The sequence below is a fragment of the Anabrus simplex genome, chromosome 1, assembly GCF_040414725.1.
Source record: "Anabrus simplex isolate iqAnaSimp1 chromosome 1, ASM4041472v1, whole genome shotgun sequence".
Classification (NCBI taxonomy): domain Eukaryota; kingdom Metazoa; phylum Arthropoda; class Insecta; order Orthoptera; family Tettigoniidae; genus Anabrus; species Anabrus simplex.
The window spans coordinates 644780620-644803564 of record NC_090265.1 but is presented as its reverse complement, the minus strand read 5'-3'; the positions used below and the strand labels follow the sequence as shown (position 1 = coordinate 644803564).

At 38.0% G+C, this 22945-nt stretch overlaps 1 protein-coding gene across 2 annotated transcripts in view; it reads right to left on the bottom strand.

The window, feature by feature from the left end:
• Window positions 1-22945, bottom strand: part of scaf6 (SR-related CTD associated factor 6) — a 172624-nt gene that overhangs the window by 129977 nt on the left and 19702 nt on the right. For both annotated transcript variants that reach the window (XM_067135755.2, XM_067135757.2), the window contains exon 3: window positions 17243-17568. In XM_067135755.2, the coding sequence (XP_066991856.1) occupies window positions 17243-17568 (326 nt within the window). The remainder of the gene's footprint in view (window positions 1-17242; window positions 17569-22945) is intronic.

Genomic DNA, 22945 nt, shown 5'->3' with positions numbered 1-22945 from the left:
TCTCTGCTCACTATCTTTTTTAGTTCCAAGCTGTGGATTTTACTGATTCTCATAAGACCTCTGTATCTGTGCCTTAATCAGTGGAATACATGCTTCCATACTGACTTGTGGTTACCAGAATATCTAGGAAATTAAATTTGGAAAAATTGAAAGAAAATTTGGGAAAAATAGAAGAAGCTACAAGTCTATTACAGCAACATCAAATAACAGAAGGAGTAGAACTATGCACAACGAATTTGCAATCATTTTGCACAAAAATAAAGAATAGGAAATCCCAACCATGGTTTGACAAGAAGACCTTGTCTGCACTATATCAAGCCAAAACCACCACAATTCAAAAACATGACTTATTATTATACGCCCAACAAAGAAACACAATATTTTAATTAAACAGAAAAAAGCAGACCGCATACATCCAGATGCCAAAAGACAAGCAGATTTTGCTCAAGAAGATCCTTTCATATCATTCAGAAAACCAAGATTATCTACAATAAAAGGAATTTCCATGGACACATGCAAAAATCATTTTGACACCATCCTAAACATCAAGGACAAAGCATATGCATATTATGCTATGGAAACAACAGAAAATATTATTCCCATAATGAGACAGGAAATATATCATGCAATAACAAAAACAAAAAACAAGAAGGCAGCAGGACCAGACAGCACATATACAGAACATCTCAAAGAATCTTACAATCTGAGGAAGACTACTGGATATAATTATTCAATATGTGTTTTAGTACAGGAAAAATACCTGAACAATGGAGATCAACAATAAAAGTTCTTTTCAAATGGAAAGGGAAAACCTGTAACCCAGACTCATACAGAGGGATAGTCCTTGAAAACACTTCTTTCAAAATATTCATGGAAATTTTAAACAGCAGGCTTACTGATGAAGTAGATATCCTAACACCACAAAACCAATTTGGTTTCAGAAAGGGAAGGAGCACTCTCCACCATGCTGTGAACCACTTACTAGAACATCCTTAAGATAAAATAAGACACCCAGGGAGAAAATATTTTGTAATCTTCATAGATAACAGAAAAACCTTTCATTTCATAATAGGGAAACACTCATCCAAAAACTCAGTCTGTTGATTGGCGAAGCACACCAAATAACGAAATACTTTCAGACATCTTAAAATACAATTTCATCCAAATATCTGATTATATCACCTTATCCAAGAGTTTAATTCAAACTAATGATGTTCTACAAGGAGATCCGATTAGCCCATTAATGTTCAATGTCATGAGAGCAGACATTACAAATATCATTAGGACAGTTCAGCAATACTTCTACTCTATGCAGATGATATGGTAATAGGTTCAGAAGACAGAGAAGAGCTCCAGAAGGTACCAAACAGACTCACTTCATTGGCCCTAAAAAAATGACCAACAATTAAATCATGTCAAAACTAAATAAATTATTTTCAGAAGAGGTGGTAAACGCTCTCCAAAAGATACAATGACCCTTCAAAATAAACCTCTAGAAGAAGTACCAAAATTCAAATATCTCTGAGTTACTCTTCAGACAACACTGGCATCTTTCAACAATCATATCAAAGAAAGAAAAACATCAGCAATAAAAGCAATTTACAACATTCAACAACCGCAAAAACGTTAAACAAAAATAGCAATGATACTATTTAAAACAGTTATAGCACCAACAGCAACTTATGGGATCCATATAATCTGGGATAAACTTAAAATTAACAACCAGATAATGCTTGTTATATGAAACAAATCATAGGTATCGGGAAGACAGCACCATCAAGACAGGCCTATGTCTTAGTAAAAGAAACTTTCTTCATAGAAGACATCAGAACACAGATACACCAGCCAAACACTTAAGACCTATGAGAACACATTCCAAACTCTCAGAGAAAAATGCACCTATATCTGGAATGTTTATTCAACAGACGCCATCATGACGGATGATTGGAAACAAGCAAATTACGAGCTTAAATATGTAATAACATGATATGCAACACATGGTTTTCATCACCAGTTCTGTCAAAATAAGAGATTTCATCACCTGAATGAAGATTGTGTGCGTGTGTGAATTGTGCAAATTGACCTGAAATCTAATGACTAATCTAATGATGCAGCTATTCAAAAAAGTATGCTAACATTCTAAATTGCTGGTTTTTCAGGTTTTGAAACAGATGTAAATCTTTCTGCCTATTTGTCCTCAATTATAAAGCCTAACTCAGCACTGGACTGTGCACGTACTAAATACTTGCCAAAGTATCTTTCTCTTCCCTTTCACTGTTGTATACAAGGAACTTAGTATACAAGGCACAACATAAAAGTTTATTGCTTCAACACATTTATACAATATGTACATGAAATAGAATGAAACTTTTCTTGAAGCTTGTTGAGTTGCACACGTTTAATGTTAATATAAGGTAGTAGGCTGAGGGCCTGAATAATATTTACATTTGAGATTCCTATATACATTCAATCTTGTCTTGATGAGACAGTCTGTTCAAATGAAAGAATGTTCTTGATAGTCGAAAACTATCGGTCATGTATAATAACAAGTGGAACTTGTAGAGAGAGTTCGTATTAGCAGAATGCTAACCGGAGGCGTATAACTTGCAAGGAACTTGCGTCTAATGTTCATATATAGCAGAATGCTATGATTGAAGTCAGAGCACTGTAGGGGACTTGAGTGAGTAGCAGAATGCTTGGATGGGTGCTCGACGTGGCTACAGGATGCAGGATGAGTGAGGCAATGTCCAGGGGTGAAACCTCACGGCGAGGAATCAGTCCACCTATTCAGAACACATTTTTAAGAGGGTACCTCCGTGTCTGACTTGCGGTGTAGTCTGGTCGTTGGACACTGTAGGAGTCCTGGAGAGGCGAGAAACGTTGCTCCTTTTATAGCGCTGGCTGACGTCACCGACGATCATGTCAGCACACTGCAGTCTGCCTCATGGTCTCTGGAAACATCCATGTGTCGGGCGGGCTGTGGAGATCGTAGGCACGGAGGACACACACAACATTCACCCATGTACTTTTCAACGTTATTTCATTATTCATTTGACTTTGTCCACTCTTCCACATCTCTGCATCACCATATGTTTCAATTTTGCACAATATTATTTGTGACAAATTACCATTTTCTTTGAAGAATGTCTGCTTTTTCTGTGTTCTGAACCATCAAAACTGTTGTCATTTTCTAGAAGTGCTGTGTTCTTGATTGAAATGACAAAAGAAAGATGAAATGCTCAGCTAATCACTCTGAAATCGATTAACCACTTCTAAAGACCATGATTATAAATTCTGGCCATGAATTTTACCGATCTCTAGCCCAATCAGGCTTCACAAGTGCACACTCATTTAGATTTTCCCCCCAGTAATTTCCTTAAAGCACTGTTGTTTGTCCTTATTGTTAACAGCTCTTAAGCTCAACATATTTCAGTGTTCTTTGTAGGTTCACATTTCAACTGGTCAGTCAGCAATTTAGAATGTTAGCATACTTTTCAAGAATAGCTGCATCAAATCATTAGACGTCAAGTCAGTATGGAAGCACGTATCCCACTGATAAAGCAATTAGTTTATTTGTTCATGGTCGTTACATTGATCCAAGGGTCTTTGTTCCTCCCATTCCAGGTGTGATACTCTCTGGGTGTGAAGACTTCATTGTTTGTTGGTGTATCTCGGAGTAAGCATGACTTAACTATGTATGAGTTGAAATTCTATTTCCCAACACTCCAGTTTCTCCTTTGTATATCACAACAGGTAGGATCAAGCTCTTGAATAACTTGAATTTGAGCTGTTTTGATAAGCTGCACAACCTCAATTGACTGAAGCTGGCTTGGATCCTTGCCTTCATCTCTGTTTCACAATGCTTGTTTAACGAAAACTCTTAGAAGAATAGACCACCTGCAAACAGAATCTGGAGTTGAATCTCTGTACCAGCTTCTCTTTGACTTAACACGAGGCCCTCAGTCTTTGCTTCATGCATGAAGAGCCCAACTAAAGAATGACCATTCCTAAATACACCCTGGTACTCACTGATCATATCTTCTGATAAAGAATGAATTCTGTCCAGGAAAATGGTTTGACAAAATCTTGTAACATATGTTGAGTCCGATTCTACCACAGCTGCAGCAGTCAACTTTTCCTTTCCTGTAAAATGAGTAGATCACTGCTGTTTTCTAGTCTACTGGAATCTCTTCCATGGCCCATATCATCTTGATCGGTCCGTGAGTCTTTTGTGGAAAGTGTCTCATTTCTTTTGAATTAATTCTGCCTGAACCGCATTCCCAGGTTTTGAACCTTTTAGCCTTATCACTTGCTTCTTGATCTATGACAGAGTGGGCAGAGGGTAATCTGGGTCTGTTATGTGTGGAATATGGAACTCAAAGGGCTTGATGAATTATTCACAGTGAAGGTCGTGCTGAAGAGCTCTACCCATCTCTCAATGATGTCACATTCATTGGTTAAAATTATTCCATTATTGGCCTTAAATCAGCTCTGGCATCTCTTCTTGAAAGAAGTAAATCTTCCAATACATTTCGCTAGTCTTGTTTCCGAAGAAGTCTTCTCTGGCCTCCTAAACTGAGTCTTCTTGTGAGTGAGTTCCTAGCAACTAGTTCCCTTTGGCTTCTCTCCTTTGTACCAATGCCTCAATACATTTATTCACAATCCAGCTCTCCGTGCAAATGATTTGTCCATAGATCCATTACCATGTTTTGGATTTCAATCCAGTTCTGCTCTGGAGTCAGTCTTATATCCCGCAAGTGCTACAATCGGCAGCTGAGTTGAAGCTGGAATCCAGACTCCCTGATGGGATCTCCAATATTTTAAAAATGGTATTGATACCACACTAGTTTCTTTAGACTTCATTCCACTCTGGCTTTTGATTTAAATGATACTGTAACTAGGGACCTGCATATGTGATAACACCAACTTTTTAAAAATATTCCTTAAAATGCTTGGGAAACAGTTACCTATACATAACGTTGTTAACAATTAAAAAATTAACACATTGAAGACGCCGCTCGTAGAAACTACGGGCATGCTAATTCATTGCTGGTGACGGAGCTCGGAGAATCTATGGGCACGATTTCATTGTAACTAAAAAATTGTAGCTGCTGTTTCAGTGAGTTGTGACTTCACTAGGATACTGTTGAATGCTTCTATAAGCATAAAATATACTAGTTATGAGCGTAAGTCGAGAGCTCTTCTTTCAAGGCATTGATAACACATCCACGTTCCTACATAACCTAAGGCTGCATCATTGTTGACTCTCATCTGTGAAATGGGCAGGAAAGTACGAACGGTACATGTGAACAGGAAGAGTGTGTGTTCGAGAGGCAGGCTTGTTTGTGTAATTCTTGTGAATATTTAGCATGTCTAATTCAAGTGTACGAAATTTTGACAACGAATCCATAATGGATGTTCTTTTGGAAGACACGACTTCTGAAAATGAGGATGAGGATAACAATTACACACTAAGTAAACATGATGTTTCGGGCACTTCAGGCAAGTAAATGTAGAAAATGAACTAATTTCAAATTGGTGTGAAATGTAACAAATTTTTATGTCGCTTCTTATATATATCAAGGTTCTTACCGCTTCTTAAAAATATGGGTGTTTCCCGTGTACCTGCAGCAATTCGATGCAACCCTGTCGTCAAACAACGAACAGTGGGAATGCAAACGGCTGGTTGTAAACAATTATACCGCTGTCATTTGACCAATTAGTCTAGAATCTGTATTAGTGTATTTCAGTAGATGTGCCCACAAAGTCAGATTTCAAAATATTAACCAAACTGGCATCCATAACTGCGTCAGATTTTTTTCATTTGTAAAACTTATTATATTCATAAATTTATATTTAAAAATTGCTGCACTATTATGATAATTAAAACTCATTTTTGTGTAGAAGAAGGTGTGATCTTTCTATGTATTCCAAAAGTTCTTATAATCATGGCTTACCATAGAAAATAAAAAATTTCAAAAACCATTAAAAATCCTGCGATTTCTGAAGGGTATCACATTCAAATATGGCCCGTCTCCAATGTGTTAAACAGCTTTAAATCGCGAAATAAAAAGAAATGAGACTATAGCGGGAATATGTCAACTTATTCAATTTCATATGCATAATAATGCAAATTTACGCCATTTGCCTTCTTATAAAGGTTTTACCACCACCAGAATAGACCATTGTGTCCATCACAGTCTTACAAGGTCAACTTGTTCTCCCACTCCATCAACTCGACTCGCGCACGTGCGCCATTCTGCTTAAGAAGCTGGTCAGTAACAGACTTCCTTTCTCCCACTGTTCTGTTATGGCTAGTATTATGTCTTTGAAGTAAAAAAATAGCATAATATCATGATTTAAATTAACGCAAAATTCAAAAACATAATGCAAAAATCTTCAAAAAATTTCCACAAAAAAATAAAATGAAAAAAACGTAGGCCCCCTACTTATAACACATGACTATGAAGTGGTCGCTCCCACACTCTTCGTACAAGCTGTTTTGACATAAGTTATTCAACTCCTTGCTCTCATCGATGACAATAGGATCAATTCGGTCGTTCAATTTCTCACCTGGCGATACCTACATCCCTTTGTAAACAATGTGTTGGAAGGTGGCGCTCGATGGACATTCCTTTTGATGTTATGAAGCTGATGAACCTTTAACAGTTGTCAATGCTTAGCCCAAGCAGACTGTCTATTTTCAATCGTTCACCGGAATGTCTGTCCTCTCCTAAGTTAAGCATTCGTGACATTAACTTATATTCTCCAGTTAATGACTGAAATGTTTCCAACCATTGCTTCCAGATCTCCATACAATTCATCCTTCACTTATTATAAGCTGCCTTCTTTAGGTACACAGCACTTCACAAATCCTCCTTGCATTTCCTAGTATCTAATGTTAGTACCAATATTATAAGGCTGACTAATGAAAACTTGGAAACATCATTTGCTATTAACCTTGATCACAAAAAAAACCTGCACCAAGAGCATGTCCTCAATCATACTATTTAGTTTATTTTCCAGGTTGAACCATGTAGTTTTCTGTACGTAATGTCTACACTGTGGAAGCTTCACCTCTAAGATCCTCAATCATAGTTTCCACAATATTGTCTATATTGATCGAGCCCATATCCTGCCACCAAACGTCTTGCAGCTCAACCAAAACTACTGCATTAACCCACCTAACATTCCTCCTTGTATAACTTTCCCACCTTTAACTTTGAATTGGAAATTTGGGGGAAAATACATACTTGCATTTTTCCCACCTTAATTATGTCAGCTGTGTGCTTTCTATTCATTTTGTTAGCAAAATGCGCAGTTGTGGAAATATTCAAGCATTTTAAACACATTACATTCGTCTGTTGAATAACCCACGAAATATTTGCATAGTTGTGTCCAACAGGCTGTGACTAGATATTACAAAAGTTATGCAATACTGAAATACAAAGCTGTCTTCAAAGTCTCAGAGCCGACGAATTGTTCATAGCCCATAACCTTCCAGTAAGGGATACAACTTTCAGTGGCTGCATGTATGTTAAGCAATGTAGTATTCGAATGACCAGGTTGATTGTCAATTATTTGAACTATCCACCACTTTCTGTTGTTTCTATTCACGATGACGTCTGACAGCCAAAAACAAAACAATCCCTTTTGATATTATGCTTAATTCCATCATGACATTTCAAAACACTTCATCTCTTTGAAAATGCACGATGGTCTACACCGAAATCCTACTACAAAGGTAACTATCTTAAACATACATTGTGTAGCTGGCACATTCCAAAACAGTGTCATAAACGGAATAAAATATCAATTTAACCCTTAACCCATTGACATACTAATTTTAATATACTGAGCATGTGCAAGTATACAATTTTTTTTCATGCATAAGATACAGTGTTATGCTACTATGATTTATACATGTAATCCGCAACATACTGAATTTTAATCATACCCTTGTTTGATGTGATGAAGTGCAGCACCCAGAAGGACAATTTTTGTAAATTTTAATGGTGTGAAACACCCTAAAACACTCTGGGGAATGCAAAGCCACCAAATACTTTCAGAGTCGTATCTCATTACTCTTTTCTTGCTTGTCTTCCTTTCAACACAGTCACGGCATGGTTTAGGGTTATAAGCCTTGTGAAATGTTCCCAGTGCACTCATACAGGGTTAATTTAGAATTTTTTTTCTGTGAATAACTAAACAGCAAAACTGTTTCTTTCAGTAGCTATCTCATCCCATAAAGAGTTGGATATCACATGTTGAGAAATGTGTAGAGGGGAGGGATCTGGAGAGAAGGTCCTGTTTATGATTGGTTTCATTCCAGAATTTCATATAAAATCATATTTGGATGGTTTATCACCTGTTTTATTCCTTTCCCAGCCATCTTCCTTTGACTTTTTGTAGGCAGGATAGACCTTATTACCATCATCACTTTCAAATGCAGCATCACTCTCACGTGAAATTTTTTGTTATGCTGCTATAATTTTCAATGGCAGTAAAAAAAAAAATTGTTCAATTTTCTAAAATGATATCACTGCCCAATTCACTCTGACTATCCCATTATATACAGTACATTTGATTTTATTCCTTGTAATACAATGTTTACTACGGCAAGCCATTTCTGCTGATTATCAAGTGAGTAATCACACCACTTGGAGTGCAATTCCCTGTTGCATGACACAATCTATGATGAGAGAGAGAGACAGAGAGAGAGCAGATTCTCAGCTTACAGACGGTATACTGCATGCCATACCATCTATGGGCAGAAGGCTTGAACTAGTTTCAGAAAGCTTACCTCTCAGTAGACCGCCTGTCAGGTGTCTGTGTATGAATGGTCACTGCACACGCGGCCGCCTGGTAGGCGGCAAAGTATGCTCGTGCTGGGTCGCAGAGACCCAAGTGTATTTTCTCTGATTTGTGGTAATATAAAACATCACCAGCACAACATAATTTCATCTGCTGTTGAGTTATTTGTCATCGAGCAGTATGGGTCGAGAGGAATCAATCAATGAAGTTAACATTTTTGACCCGACCAAGAATAGAAACCAACGGCCCATTAAACAGAAGGCCACTACGCTGATCATTCAGCCAAGGATCAGGACTTCATATTGTGTTTAATAATTAATCATTTCACTCATATTATGCAATGAATAAACTTGTTCTTTTTCATTTGCAACTGTGGGTCAAAAAAACCCAACATGAGTGTTTATGTATCCTTATGACACGCGAGTACTTAAGGTTTAATGTCTGTCTAGCTGTAACCCCATTGTTTCAATATCGAGCCATCAGTATGTATAGGTCGACTGAGAAGTACAAGCGGCATCTCTGCAGTAAAATTACCTCTTGGCTTGGTAAGCTATGGATAATACTGATCTATGCACAGTGCACACATCGCTAGTATGCTAGTAGTAACCACATGAGAGGCATACTCTTGTTCTAGAACATCATCTCCGAGGAAATATTTTTAGATGTGTAAGTGAATAATGGTTAATGATGTGTAAGGAAAACGGGAGTTACAGCACATAGTTAAATTAACAGTGATCGTGTTCATAGAAAATAACGGCAACGGTAACGCCATCACATGTACGCTACTTGCGTAAATAAGAATGACAGTTGCAGTACACTAAGAAGACAGCCTTATCATTTCAGGTACCAAAATCGGCTACAATCCAGAAACTGAAGAACTGTTAAATTATATATATAATTTATTAAACACATTGTGTACAAGGTATTAATTAATTAAACAAAATTAGCATCATTTGCATAGCGTAACAAAGTCAATGTCCTGTCGTTGCACTCAATGATATGATACGTGTTGCATGGTCCTCCACATATGGTGCACTGACATCTGTCGGTGGGACTAAGGTATCCCTGGGTCGAACATATTTGGTGATGTAGTCCGTGGGCTGCCACTCTCGTATATAAATGGCGCAGTTGGTAGTTGGCCTTTTTCCATTCGTTGCTTGTCATCGCTGGGGTGATGAGGAATCTGGATTGATGTCCCTCGCTTTCTGTCACCTGTCTTCTAGGAATCTGGTGCTTTGTGGTGTTGGTATCAGATTATGAGCTTTCATCAGGTCTTCTATAAAGAAGGTTGTGTCTGCCAGGATATACGTTATTCTGTTTTGCGTGTATTTTGAGACAAAGAGCATTCTTTTCAGGTAGGCTGTTTTAATTCCATCTAATCGCTTCAGATTCGAGTATGTGAGGTAGTTTCATATAAGCTGTATGCCGTATGAGGCAATGGGAGCAATCTTTATGTCGAATAGTCTCAGGGCTGTTGTGACGGATAGTAGATTCAGGTTCTTTATCTCGAAAGACGCCTTTATTGTTCTTACAGCTCTGTCTTCAATTTGCTTGGAAAAGGCATGTCCTGTCACTTGCAGTGCAAGTCCTAGGTACTTGTAGCTTTTGACTATTTCTAGTACTTCTTCCCCGCAAGTGAATCTATCAGTGTTTGCCAAATTTCCTCCTTTTCTGAATTTCATTATTTTTGCCTTTTCCCTACTTATAACTAGGTCATTTTCTTGGGACTACTCTTCCGGTTTGTATACGGCTTCTTGCAGGGGCTCTCTTCTTTCTGAGAGCAGGATCATGTCATCAGCGTACAACCACATCCTCACTTCTTCTGTTTGTATCCTTTGTATCACATCATGGGTAAGTACATTAAACATAATGGGGCTTATAGGATCTCCCTGGAGTACTCCGTTTGTTTGCTGGATTCCTTTGGATTGGATTAGGCCATCGTGGATTCTGATTGTTTTTTCTCGGAGGATGCTTGCTATAAACTTAAAGATCTGACTTTCTTCATCTAGCATAGGCTTTAGTTTTTCCAGTATTCTATCCCTGTTTACCCTGTCAAAAGCTTGTTTGTAATCAACGAATGCTGAACATGCATGGCCTTTGGGTTTAGCCAGGGCTTCGCTAATGAATTGGAGTACGTGTTCCACCACTTGTATAGTTAGTTGGTCTTCCGGGAGTAAAGCCGTACTGTTCCTGAGGTATAACTGCCATTTTGTCATGGATCTTTTTAAGTAAGATGTTGTTCATTATCTTGAATGGTGCACATTCCAGGGCTATCCCTCTGTAGGATTCTGTGGTCCTTTCCCTTTGTAGATCACCTTGACCGTCGATTCTCTCCATACTGCTGGGGTGTCCATGATTTCTAGGCACTTGTTGCATAGGGCTGTCCATATCTTAACCCCTATGCACCCGTAAGCGGACTGGTACACGCACGAGTGACTGGGCAGGACTCCACAAGCGGACTGGTACGCCGGGATGCAAGGTCGCATATTGGAGACATTTGTGACATCTTTTGTTTTTTTCCGGAAACATTTCTAATTGAAATCTTTTCTTGGTGTCTCAAAATGTCACCAGAGTGCTCTGGTATGCTTCTTTGGCAAAGAGAATTGATTATAATATCGATCGAGAAATCTGTATTCTGTTGTTGACAAGATGGCTGAGAAGGAAGTTGCTTGCTCGCGCGAAATGCTCAGTAATTTAAAGATAAAAATTTCATTGTTCCGTATTGAAATTATTGATGTTAAAAATTAAATAACTGGAAAGGAGGTTCAACCTATTCAATACTCAAAGGAAAGAAACGTAGCAATCACATTTCTATTTAAATGGGACCGGTTTCGACCTTAGTCTAGGTCATCATCAGCCATAAAAACATATAAAATGTTTATGAATGTTGGAGGTCAGTTCCACACTCTGTTAGGCACAAAGACACGACACCACATTCTGTCCTGCATAAAGTCACAACACTACTAATCAACATACGAAGATCAAAAAGGCTTGAATTCGCAGACGAACAGATCTGTAGTAGAAAGCCGCCGCGCTGGTGGCTTTCTACTACAGATCTGTTCGTCTGCGAATTCAAGCCTTTTTGATCTTCGTATGTTGATTAGTAGTGTTGTGACTTTATGCAGGACAGAATGTGGTGTCGTGTCTTTGTGCCTAACAGAGTGTGGAACTGACCTCCAACATTCATAAACATTTTATATGTTTTTATGGCTGATGATGACCTAGATTAAGGTCGAAACCGGTCCCATTTAAATAGAAATGTGATTGCTACGTTTCTTTCCTTTGAGTATTGAATAGGTTGAACCTCCTTTCCAGTTATTTAATTTTTAACATGCTCAGTAATAACGAAATCAAAGCATATTTGATGTTTTAGGCTCTGATTTCAGCAGTGTTAGTGAGGAAGAAGTTATTAGTGATCCTGTACATGAATGAACACGAAATATATCACCAGAGATCTTTCGCATAGTAATATCATACGACATGGAATGCTGAATGAATTTTCTCCCGCCCCTCATGATCCGATTGCGACTGCCGGATTTGAAACTACGATCTTGGTACCTGGATATGAACACTTTACCACTGATCCTCAGACTGAATCTTAATAATAATAATAATAATAATAATAATAATACACCGAGTGAGACATACGGCTGTAAGTTCGTATTTGGGATATAGGTTCGAATCTCATCACTCGCTTACTCGTGATTTGTTTCCCATTAGTTCCTTATTTCCAAATCAGGTAGGCTCATGTCGTATTGGTTTTCTATTATTTCCTTATTTCAAAATCAGGCAAATATTAGGCTCGTGTTGTATAATTAAGGCCATAACACACACTAAAGAACATACGAGGTGAGATAAGTTAATGAAAAATTTAAGATTTCAAAGGGATTTTTTGTGTGTTATATTTCTAATTTGTTCTGTATTTTGTCACGAGCAATAGCGTGGAATTTCTCAATAATATAAAACAGGTCCCGTGATAATACGCGCAGTCGATCACCCACCATACTGTTTTAACCGAAAGCTTGCAACACCTAGGTTGCATACTAATAAGTTGGCGGATTCCAAGCAATGTCAGAGCAAAGGGCGGGTGGGTGCATATGGGTTAATGGTATATATCATTGATCCTTTCATCAGCTCATTCGAGATATTGTCTGGGCCAGCTGCCTTTCGAGGTTTGCTCTTTTCAATTGCTTGCCAAATTTCGTCTTCTGTTATTCTTTCTTATTCCGTTAGCGGGGTACTTCTTTTGGCATGGTACTGCATTTTCTTCTTCTGAAGTATATTTGCGAAGTGGTTTTCCCATATTGTCATTGACATACTTGGGGTCACCTTGGTTCTCCGTGGCTCTTAGGACATTGTAGGGTTTTGCTTCTGCTTCTCGTATTAATTCTTCTTCTTTGGCCTGGGTATACTGTTGTTTCTTAGCCTTCAGGAGCAAGGTATACCTCGTTCTCACGTGTACATAGTTGAGCCTTAGAGTGTCGTCGTTCGTGTCTATCTTTTTCAGGTTATTCAGTTTTTCCAGGACCAGGTTCTGTGTTGTGTAGCATTCACTGTCGAACCAGGGTTTGCTTTTCCTCTTTGTCGGCTTTGGGGATGCAGACTGCATCAGAGATTCAGTTAGGTTCCTCAGTGCAAGATCAATGTTGCCCCTTTCTATTGTGTTCAGTATTTCTTTCACGTTTATGTTCTGAACTAGCAGATCGGGAACTATTTTTCTTGGCGTCCATCGCTGCTCATTTTGTGTGGTTCTCTCCGTCGATATTATCTGGAATTCTGCTCTTACTGGGAGGTGTTTCCTTATAGGTGGGCCTGCTGACTTTGTGGTGGTAGTTATGGTTTTGAGCTTTAGGTCGTTTCCGCGGTAGAATACAAGGTCTATAGTGCTCGAGCCGTTGTGGGAGATGTATGTTTTATCCTGTGCTTCGTTGCTGAGGATGAAGCCTTCCTCTTCCAGTAGTTCAAATAGTGCCTCTGATTTGTTGTTCGGTCTGTCTATTTGGCAGTTTAACTAGTTTACGGGAAGACTGCTATTTAGTTGCACAAAATGTTACAGATAAAGGTGCTGGAAGTGCAGAGAAAATCAATACAGGAATCTTACAGTTTAAAGCACGCAGAGAGTGCCTGTGTAGATTCATGAAGAGGAATAAATGTTCTCTCTGAAGGAGGATATCAGCATGCCAGAGACTGCCGAAGGACCATACCGAAAAGTGGTGGAAATCCATTGGTATTTTAGATTAAAAATTAAATCTGCATATTTTCCGATTCTTTTTTTTTTTTTTTTTGAGGTTAAAAATTGTTAAAACAGGGAAATTATTCAAGTAAAAACAGTAATTTGCTTCTTTATAATTCTAACTACACTGATTGCAGCACCTGCTTGAAACAGACTATGAAGTCCCACTTTCCAAATCATATACAGGTTCCTTCCATATGTCAGCTGTAGGGGGCAGATGTTGTTGAACGTCACACCCCCCCCCCCCTCCCCGTATTAACACGCTGCCCAATAATACATTCATTCTGAGATATATTAAAACTATAAAAGTTTTTGGTATGCTTTCTTCTGCATTTGTTGCCAGTTTGGAATGATTAATCATTATTTCAACTTTCAAGATTTTAGGTCAATATATATATTTGAAGAATTTTTGGAATATTTATAAATGTATTTTTAATGTATTGTCAGATTGATAACAGTCCACAAGTGACAACATAAAATATTATACATTTTTCTTACATATAGTAAAATTTTCTAAATATCTTTGATGACCAAGCCAACTGACTAGCAGTTGTAGGTGACTAAGAAAGGGTATGGAAAGGATATACCTGTGAGTCTTGCGTTTCCAAGATATGTGCATGAACACAACACAGAGTTCTGATAATTTTTCTTGCTAGTGGCTTTTACGTCGCACCGACACAGATAGGTCTTATGGCGACGATGGGATAGGAAAGGGCTAGAAGTTGAAAGGAAGCAGCCATGGCCTTAATTAAGGTACAGATTCGAACCCACTATCTCCCGGATGCAAGCTCACAGCTGCACGCCCCTATCCGCATGACCAACTCTCCCGGTAGTTCTGATAATTTGGAGAGAGTATTTCCTAACATGTCTCAAGCACAAGAAATGCACCAGCCTTTCCACCCATTCCCACAGCCAGTCATTAACCCCCGCATACCTCAAGGTCAAGAACAAATGAAAACAAGAAGGGATTTAAACAACAGTTATATAACTTTCCGTTTCTCTACAGAATTATCCACCCATGTAGTTCTACGCAAGAAAAATACCAAAAGTGAAACCATCAAAAAGTATATTTTTAATTCAGCTAGTGAATGAATATGGAAGAGAAGTATTTACAACAGATGGGCATGTTTTATTTTGTAAAGTGAGTGCAGAAAGGAAGTTTGTTATACAACAGCACATTAAAACGAGACAAACATCTGAAAGCTATAACGAGTGCAAAGAACAAGTGTTCCCAGATTCTTCTCGGATAAAAAGCTAGCACCACATGCAGCAAATCATTATTTATATACACTTCCAAGTAAATTAAGAGATAATTATTTCTGTAAAAACAAGAACTGTGCAGCGAATAGAACAGGGAGATATTACTTGTAAAACCACTGTTACACAGTCGCCAAAGTTCAACTTTTGAAGAGGTAGAACTCACTCTTGACAGCGCTCTGAAGGAATTAGGCATATATTACAAGGCTAACCACCTAAATCCATTGAAATCTCTGCTTTGTGCTTTCCACCTCAAGAACAGAGAGGCATCAAGGAAATGACATGTCTCCTGGAATGGAACCCCTTGGAACATTCTTTCACCCCAAAGTAACTACGGGTAACGCTGGACTGCTCCCTCACTGTCAGTAAACACTGTTCCAACATTAAACACAAAGTCAGTGCCAGAAACAACATCCTGATGAAGCTGAGAGGTACAAACTGGGGTGCAAAGACACAAGTTCTTAGAACTACTGCATTGGCTCTGTGTTACTCTGCTGCAGAATACACATGCCCTGTGTGGTATAGATCATCCCACGCCAATACTGTGGACCCTGCCCTGAATGAAGCTTGCAAGATTAATCACAGGATGCCTGAAACCTATTCCTGTTGAGAAGCTATACTGTTTTGCTGGCGTTGCACCTCCAAGTATTCGTCGAGAAGTCTCTGTCGATCAAGAATGACTGAAGGTTTAAAACGTTGAAGCTCACCCACTGTTCGGTCATCAACAATTGCAATCTAGGCTGAAATCCAGGAAAAGCTTCCTCCAGACACCAAAGCCCTTGAAAGGACCACCTGATAAGGCAAGACTTTCCTTGTGGAAATCTAAGCAGCAAGAATGGATGGAGCCGTGTGAACAACTTCCGGCTGGCTACAATGAAGACTGGGGTGTTTGGAGGTCTTTTAAACGATTAAGAACTGGTGTCGGCAGGGCTAAGTCCTCATTTAAGTTATGGGGCTTCACATCAGAGGACAGCAAGTGCAACTGCGGTGAAGAACAAACATTGAACCATACGTATCAATGTCTTCTCTGCCCATTTTCATGCTCAGAGCAAGATTTAATGCTTGCTGATGACAACGCCCTAGGTGTGGCTTAGTTTTGGAAAAACACCACATCTAGATATACAGTAAATTTGGTCAATTTCCTTTGTCTGTTAATTTTTGTAAATAATTTAATTATTATTTTATTTTTAACTGTATGATTAAGTATGCTTCTGACACGAGTAAATAAATAAAACCAGAATTCAGTTTAGTCACATATTTTTAATTTTTTGCTTATTTTATAGCATTTTCCCATAAATTTAAGGGCATTTTATTGATCATTTTCAGTGATTTTTTAGGTCATCAAGATCCGCCCCCTAGTCATCTGTTATCAACCACCAAATACTGATGTTTCATTGGAGCTGTTTCACAGATATCAGTTTTTCCATGATGGGGTAGTAGTCCATCAACAACTTCCAACCACAAGGACTAACGATTTGTTGTTGGGGTTACTTTACCTGAAATGAATTGTTTTCACCACAAGCGATGAGATTTATCTCCCCCATACCTTTGCTTGATACTTCAAAGGAGGGTAAGAATGTCCATACCAAAACAAAAGCACTGAAGCAAAGAACGTGAATATAAACTGTGATATCATGTAATCTTATGCTGCCATCTCATAACCATTACAGTAAATAAACATATTTACACATTTCAATAAGTTATTTTCTACTTTAAAACTATACAAACAGTATAAAACAATATGCATTATCAAAAGGAATGCTCAAAATCATCAACAAATCGCATGATACTCAACAGAAAACTGAAAACTCAAAGTGGAATGGAAATCTTGGTAATAAATTATCTCTATGTTTTACATAACAAAATACAGCCATGAAAATGACCATAAATCTTTCTTAAAAGTAAAAGTATTCAATAGTATTATTAGGGCATTCATACAGTGTGCTGTGCGGCGAGGTTTTGTTCACTCTGCCGAATCTGCTCCTGCAGTTGCGTCTGTTGCATCACCAACGAATCCACAGTTAGAGCTTGCGGCGTCACTTGTTGCTGCTGTTGCTGTTGTTGCTGTTGTTGTTGCTGCTGCTGTTGTTGTTGTTGCTGGGCTACCACCAACCAATGTGCAGCACTAACAGCCAAAGTAAGTGGTGTAGTTGCAGCAGTTACAGTCACCATGGGGTTGTTTATCATTAGTGGTGGGATAGTGACTGCCATTGAAGCAGATACTTGGGATAGTGAAGTATCTCGTGTAGACTTTTGCTTGAGAACTGACAAGAGAAAAATATTAATTCATGGCATAAAAATTCAATTACATTAACATTAGCTTTGACTCCCATGGATGTCTAAAACAAAAGTGGAGTTTGCAAAACTCTAACAATGATAGAAGTGATAATAACACGGGGAGATATCCTAGCTATTGCTTACATACCTCAAAGGTTTACTCAAAAGTAATTTTTAGAAAAGAATGATTTGTTAAGAAGGAAGCAATACTTTTCAGTGTCAACTCAGTTAATCTAACTTTAAAGCTTCTCAGTCTGTTGAACACTAAATATAACATCTACAACACTATAATATACCTGTAAAAATAAACCACACTATTAAACAAAGAATGACATGTTTTGTTCTTGAAAGACCATCATCAGATTCAAACAAATTGCACTTTTTTTAAAAAACAAGATTAAAATTGTTCAGAAGTGTAGATACAGGTATGTTTGAATTTTGTTTATACCCTGTTTATACCAACAAAGCGTGTGAAGTGGTGTAATGATCTGTCACTGGCGAGAGATCAGCTGGCTAGTTTGTTGGTAATTTTCTGCTACGATTCTTTGGTTAATGTCAATGACTATTTTGAACAGCTACTTTAGCTTTGCTACTAATGTTATTACTAGGGCTCGCACGTTTAGGAAAAGTCATATTTTTTTCTTTGTCTCTATTTTCTTGCCTGATTGGATTTTGGTGCAAATCAGGTAAATATAGTCACAAATAAGTGATCTTTATTTATCATATAAATGCATATTTTGGCTATTTTTCGTCATAAGGTCATATTTTGAGCTATTTTCGTAGAAACGTCATATTTCAGGCACATTTCAGTGGTTTGATGACAGCTGTAGCTGTGCAAAATCATCTTCAACTTACCGAATGTGAACAAGTGTTCACAAAACATGAATCTTGTCATACACTTCAATTCCACCCGCGGAGAAGAATGAAAAACGTATGTGAGTTTGCACCATAGGGTCTGCCGCCCTACCGTAATGTATTGAAAGACATCTACGTAATTAGTTTCGTGGCACTCAAATTAAACTTTAACGCATTTGAATAATATTAATGAACTCTGGGCTTAAACGTTCCAAAATATTTTAAAAAGTAGATTAATTTCTAACTGCTAAAGGTGCATGTTCAGAAAATCAATGTGAAAGTAAAAATAAATACAAAAATGTATCAAAGGAATTTCCATCTCGATTTATAATTTGTTCTCAAATGGCCATATTTAGAGTTATGATTTTCAGGCCATATTTTGTCAATTTGCGTCATATTTCGTCACTTTTGAGGTCATATTTTGCCACATTTGAGTTCATATTTGCTTGCTTATTTGGGCTATCGTTAGGTCTTAAACATCCGAGCCCTAGTTATTACTGTATTTTTATTGTTTTGGAAATTATATGGGGGTTCTTAAATCAGCATTTAATGGGCTGGCTAGTTTACTGGTAATTTTCCATTACGTCATTTTCCAGTTACGTCAACGCCATTCGTGAAAACAGAAACATACAGACAAACTAGCCAGCTGAACTCTTGCCAATGAAAGAACATTACACCACCACGCACTCTTTGTTAGAGTAGCAGAGATGATGTTCTTTCAAGAATGATATATGTCATTCTTTGTGTAATAGTGTTTTTTTTTTTTTTTACAGGTATGTTATATGTGTTATATTTAGCATTCAACAGACTGAAAAGCTTTAAAGTTACAGGGACAAAATGAATTAGTAAGGATAATTCAAAAGGCCAAAGGATGAAAAATGTATATAAATATTAGTAGGTTTCAACAAATCAATCACAAGGTCACAATCTTACAAAATATGCCAAACTATACCGTGTATAATACAACAACAACAACAAAAAATTAAACAACAGAACCTCTTCACAAATAATTTTGTATATTGTATCCATCAAACACAATCTTTTCAAGTACTTTGTTCCATTCATATTTCAAGTGAAAACTTAATCTTAAGTTTCCCATTGCAAGTACCACGTCAAAAGTCAACCTACAAAGAACTGAAATATATTGAACCAATGATGTACAAGCAGTTAGAACAAGGAATGATGGTTTATAGAAATTACTGATCAGTGGGGAGGGGGCAGTTATGAAAGACTGTGCAGTTCAGAAATTTGATCAGGCTGAAAATTAAGCTGACTTCAGATCAGTTGCACATTCTTATCATTTAGAACTATTTCATCACTGTTAACTCTAAAACTGGCTCAAAAACCACAGAATACTGCAACATCACTTTACACATTGTATCCCATTTCTGAATTTGAAGGGTCTTCAGGCAAAGAGACTCACTAGCATGCACATTAGAACACTTAAGAGAAAATTAAGATAATGAATACACTTTCTGTCTACGCAGCTATCTTATGTCGGGCAGTGGAGAATAGAGACTGTGTAATTGTAATCATTCGGAGTCAAGATGACAGCAGAGTATGAGAGCAGTGTGGAAGGGACATTTGCCCAAGACAGGTGTATGTCACCAGTGGTGTAAATAGATATGCACCCCCCCCCCCCCCCCCCCCCCCAGTAAGAAAAGAAATACAGTAAGCTGTAGAATTACACCAAAAAGATATGTGATAAAATTACTGTTATTCATATAATTATATAATTAATCTTTAAAATTATGTTAACATTCTAAATTGCTGGTTGACCCAGTCATGAACTATGTTGAGCTGAAGATGCATGAACAGTCAGAACATACAATACAGCTTTAAGGAAATTAATATTAATGGGGTAAAAAAAAAATCTAAACAAATATGCACTTGCAAAGCCTAATCAGGCTGAGAATGGCTGACATTCATAATCGCAGTAGATGAATATCATAGTGATTACCTGAGCGATTCTTCTTTTGTTAGAAATTTAAATGAAGAAAACAGCAATTCTTTTAAGAAAATGACAAAATTTGCGGTAGTCCTAAACATGGAAAAAGCAGAAATTCTCCAAAGAGAACAGAAATTTGCCACTAATAATAATGACCTTTAAAACTGAAAAATAATAGTGATGCAGATATATAGAACAGATGATAAAGCCAGATGAATAATGAAATAACACTGGTGTGAAATGGAAGACAAAGATAGCATGGCAAGAGTTTAATCTGTGCACACAGGCCGATGCTCAATATGGCCTATACAGTGTATGTTCATCATAAATGAGGACAATCTACCTCCGTAGCGCAATGGTTAGCATATAAGCTGCCATCCTAGGAGGGCTGGGTTTGATTCCCGGTATTGCCTGAAATTTAAGAATGGCAGGAGGTCTAATATGTGGTTAAAATGGTACATGCAACTCACCTCCATTGGGGGTGTGCCTGAAAAGAGCTGTACCACCTCGAGATGATGGCAAGAATTTACTAATGAGGACAACTAACAAGATTTATATCCAGTTTCAGAAGAAGCAAGGCGGTTACGCAGTACAGAACATGATAGTGATAAGCTTGCATTCTGAAGATAGCTAGTTCAAACCTCACAGCTGGAAATCCTAATGATGTCTTTCTGTATTTTCCAATTTTCACATAACGCAAATACTGGGGCTCTGTTATTAAGGCCATGACAGATAGCTTCCCAGTCCTATCCAATTGCTGACAAAAGCTAAATGAATATAACACACAGAAAAAAAAGAAAAAGAGCTTGCGGTGAGTCTTCTGCCCTTATTTTTCTCAGTGTTAAGCCATCCTTCTAACACCAAGTCTGATACTGTACCAAGGCACTGTGGATGTACATTGCAGAGCAAAATCGTCTCCAGCAACAGGCAACAACAGGCTGCTGCATCACAATAAGTCAATTCCAAAAATATGTATAAATCAGGTAGTTACATACTGAATCGATCTGTCATACTGCGAAGTCAATGTGTTGTGCTAATCAGGTTGAGTAGGATATGAAAGTCACTCTGAAAACCATGGTACAGAGATAGGAAACTGATTTGAGTTGATGAAACTGAAGCAGATATGCATTGTAAGCAGTTTCTGGAAGATCTGTTAAAAGTTCTCAGTGACGGGCACATTCAATGCTTGGGGCGGGGGTTACAATTCCACCGGAACCAAATATTTTCATTTGGATCCAGAGCTTCAAGGTTCAAATGCAAAGCTGCCCATGCCACATTCAACAAATAGCACACAGCTTTCGCTAAGATATCGATGTTTTCCTGCCCTGACTCAATTGATGTATGGCCCCAGTTGTGTTGCTCATTCTTCCACTATGTACTGAACAGATACATACGTTGACATGCTCCTCATCTATGAAAGAAAGAGCGAACGCACAACAAACACCATGTCTGTACGGCAGCTAACCGCAAATATGTTTAGGAGTGTGGAGTGAGGTTTGCATACAACAGCGTCACTTTCCCAAATACCTCCTGTTGGAGACATGACGTCTCGTAATACTGCTAAGATTGTTTTGGACATTATCCAAGAAAATCCCAACATGAGTATCCATGCAGTAACACAAGGTTAACATTTGCCAGTTGTCTGTTGTATGGATCTTATATTCCAATCACATCCACCACTATAACCTACATCAACACCAGGAGTTGGAGTTCAATGGGCGAGATTTTGAGGCTTGGGTCGATTTCTGAGCATAGATACGGAGGCAAGTGACAAATGATTGCACGTTCGTATTGAAAATCTTGTTTTCGGACAAGTCACAATTTCATAATAATGGTGGCACTGTGAATTGTCACAACATGTACTACCAGAGTTTCACAACGGGAAATGATTCACAACAGTGCTCCAGAATGCATTTCAACAACGGGAAAAAAAATTGGTAGTGCTGTATTAGCAGTGGAGGACAGCATTTCAAAGAGGATTAATTAGGTAAAGTTATATGATAAATTACCAAGACCATAATAGCTTAAGATTTTACGGCTGATGTCTTAAAGAATATAGAAGACTTTTTTTTTTTTTGCTAGGGGCTTTACATCGCACCGACACAGATAGGTCTTATGGCGACGATGGGATAGGAAAGGCATAGGAGTTGGAAGGAAGCGGCCGTGGCCTTAAGACATTTTTCTGGGTCTGTAGGCTACAGTTGAATTGAGTTTCTAGCTCCCAAAATTTCAATGGAAACTGCACCAGTATTAGAAGGTTGGTGGCAGTGCACTCCCAGTATGTATAATGGTGGAACACTGTTCTCTATGCAGTCCAGACGTTTGCTGTGCCAAAGAGATTGGCGCTGGTTGGTCTACTGTGGTGGCAAGCTTTTGCTGTACATTTCTATCATAGTTCATAGTTATCAATCATATAGCTTAAATCTTGTTTACAAAATAATATGAACTTATCTCTCTACCTTCTATTAGAGATCATAACAGCTTTGTTACTTTATCTTTCAATGTTATCTTCACCCGGAACCAGTGGAAACACAAATGCTTTTCTGCTGTTGTTGTAATCA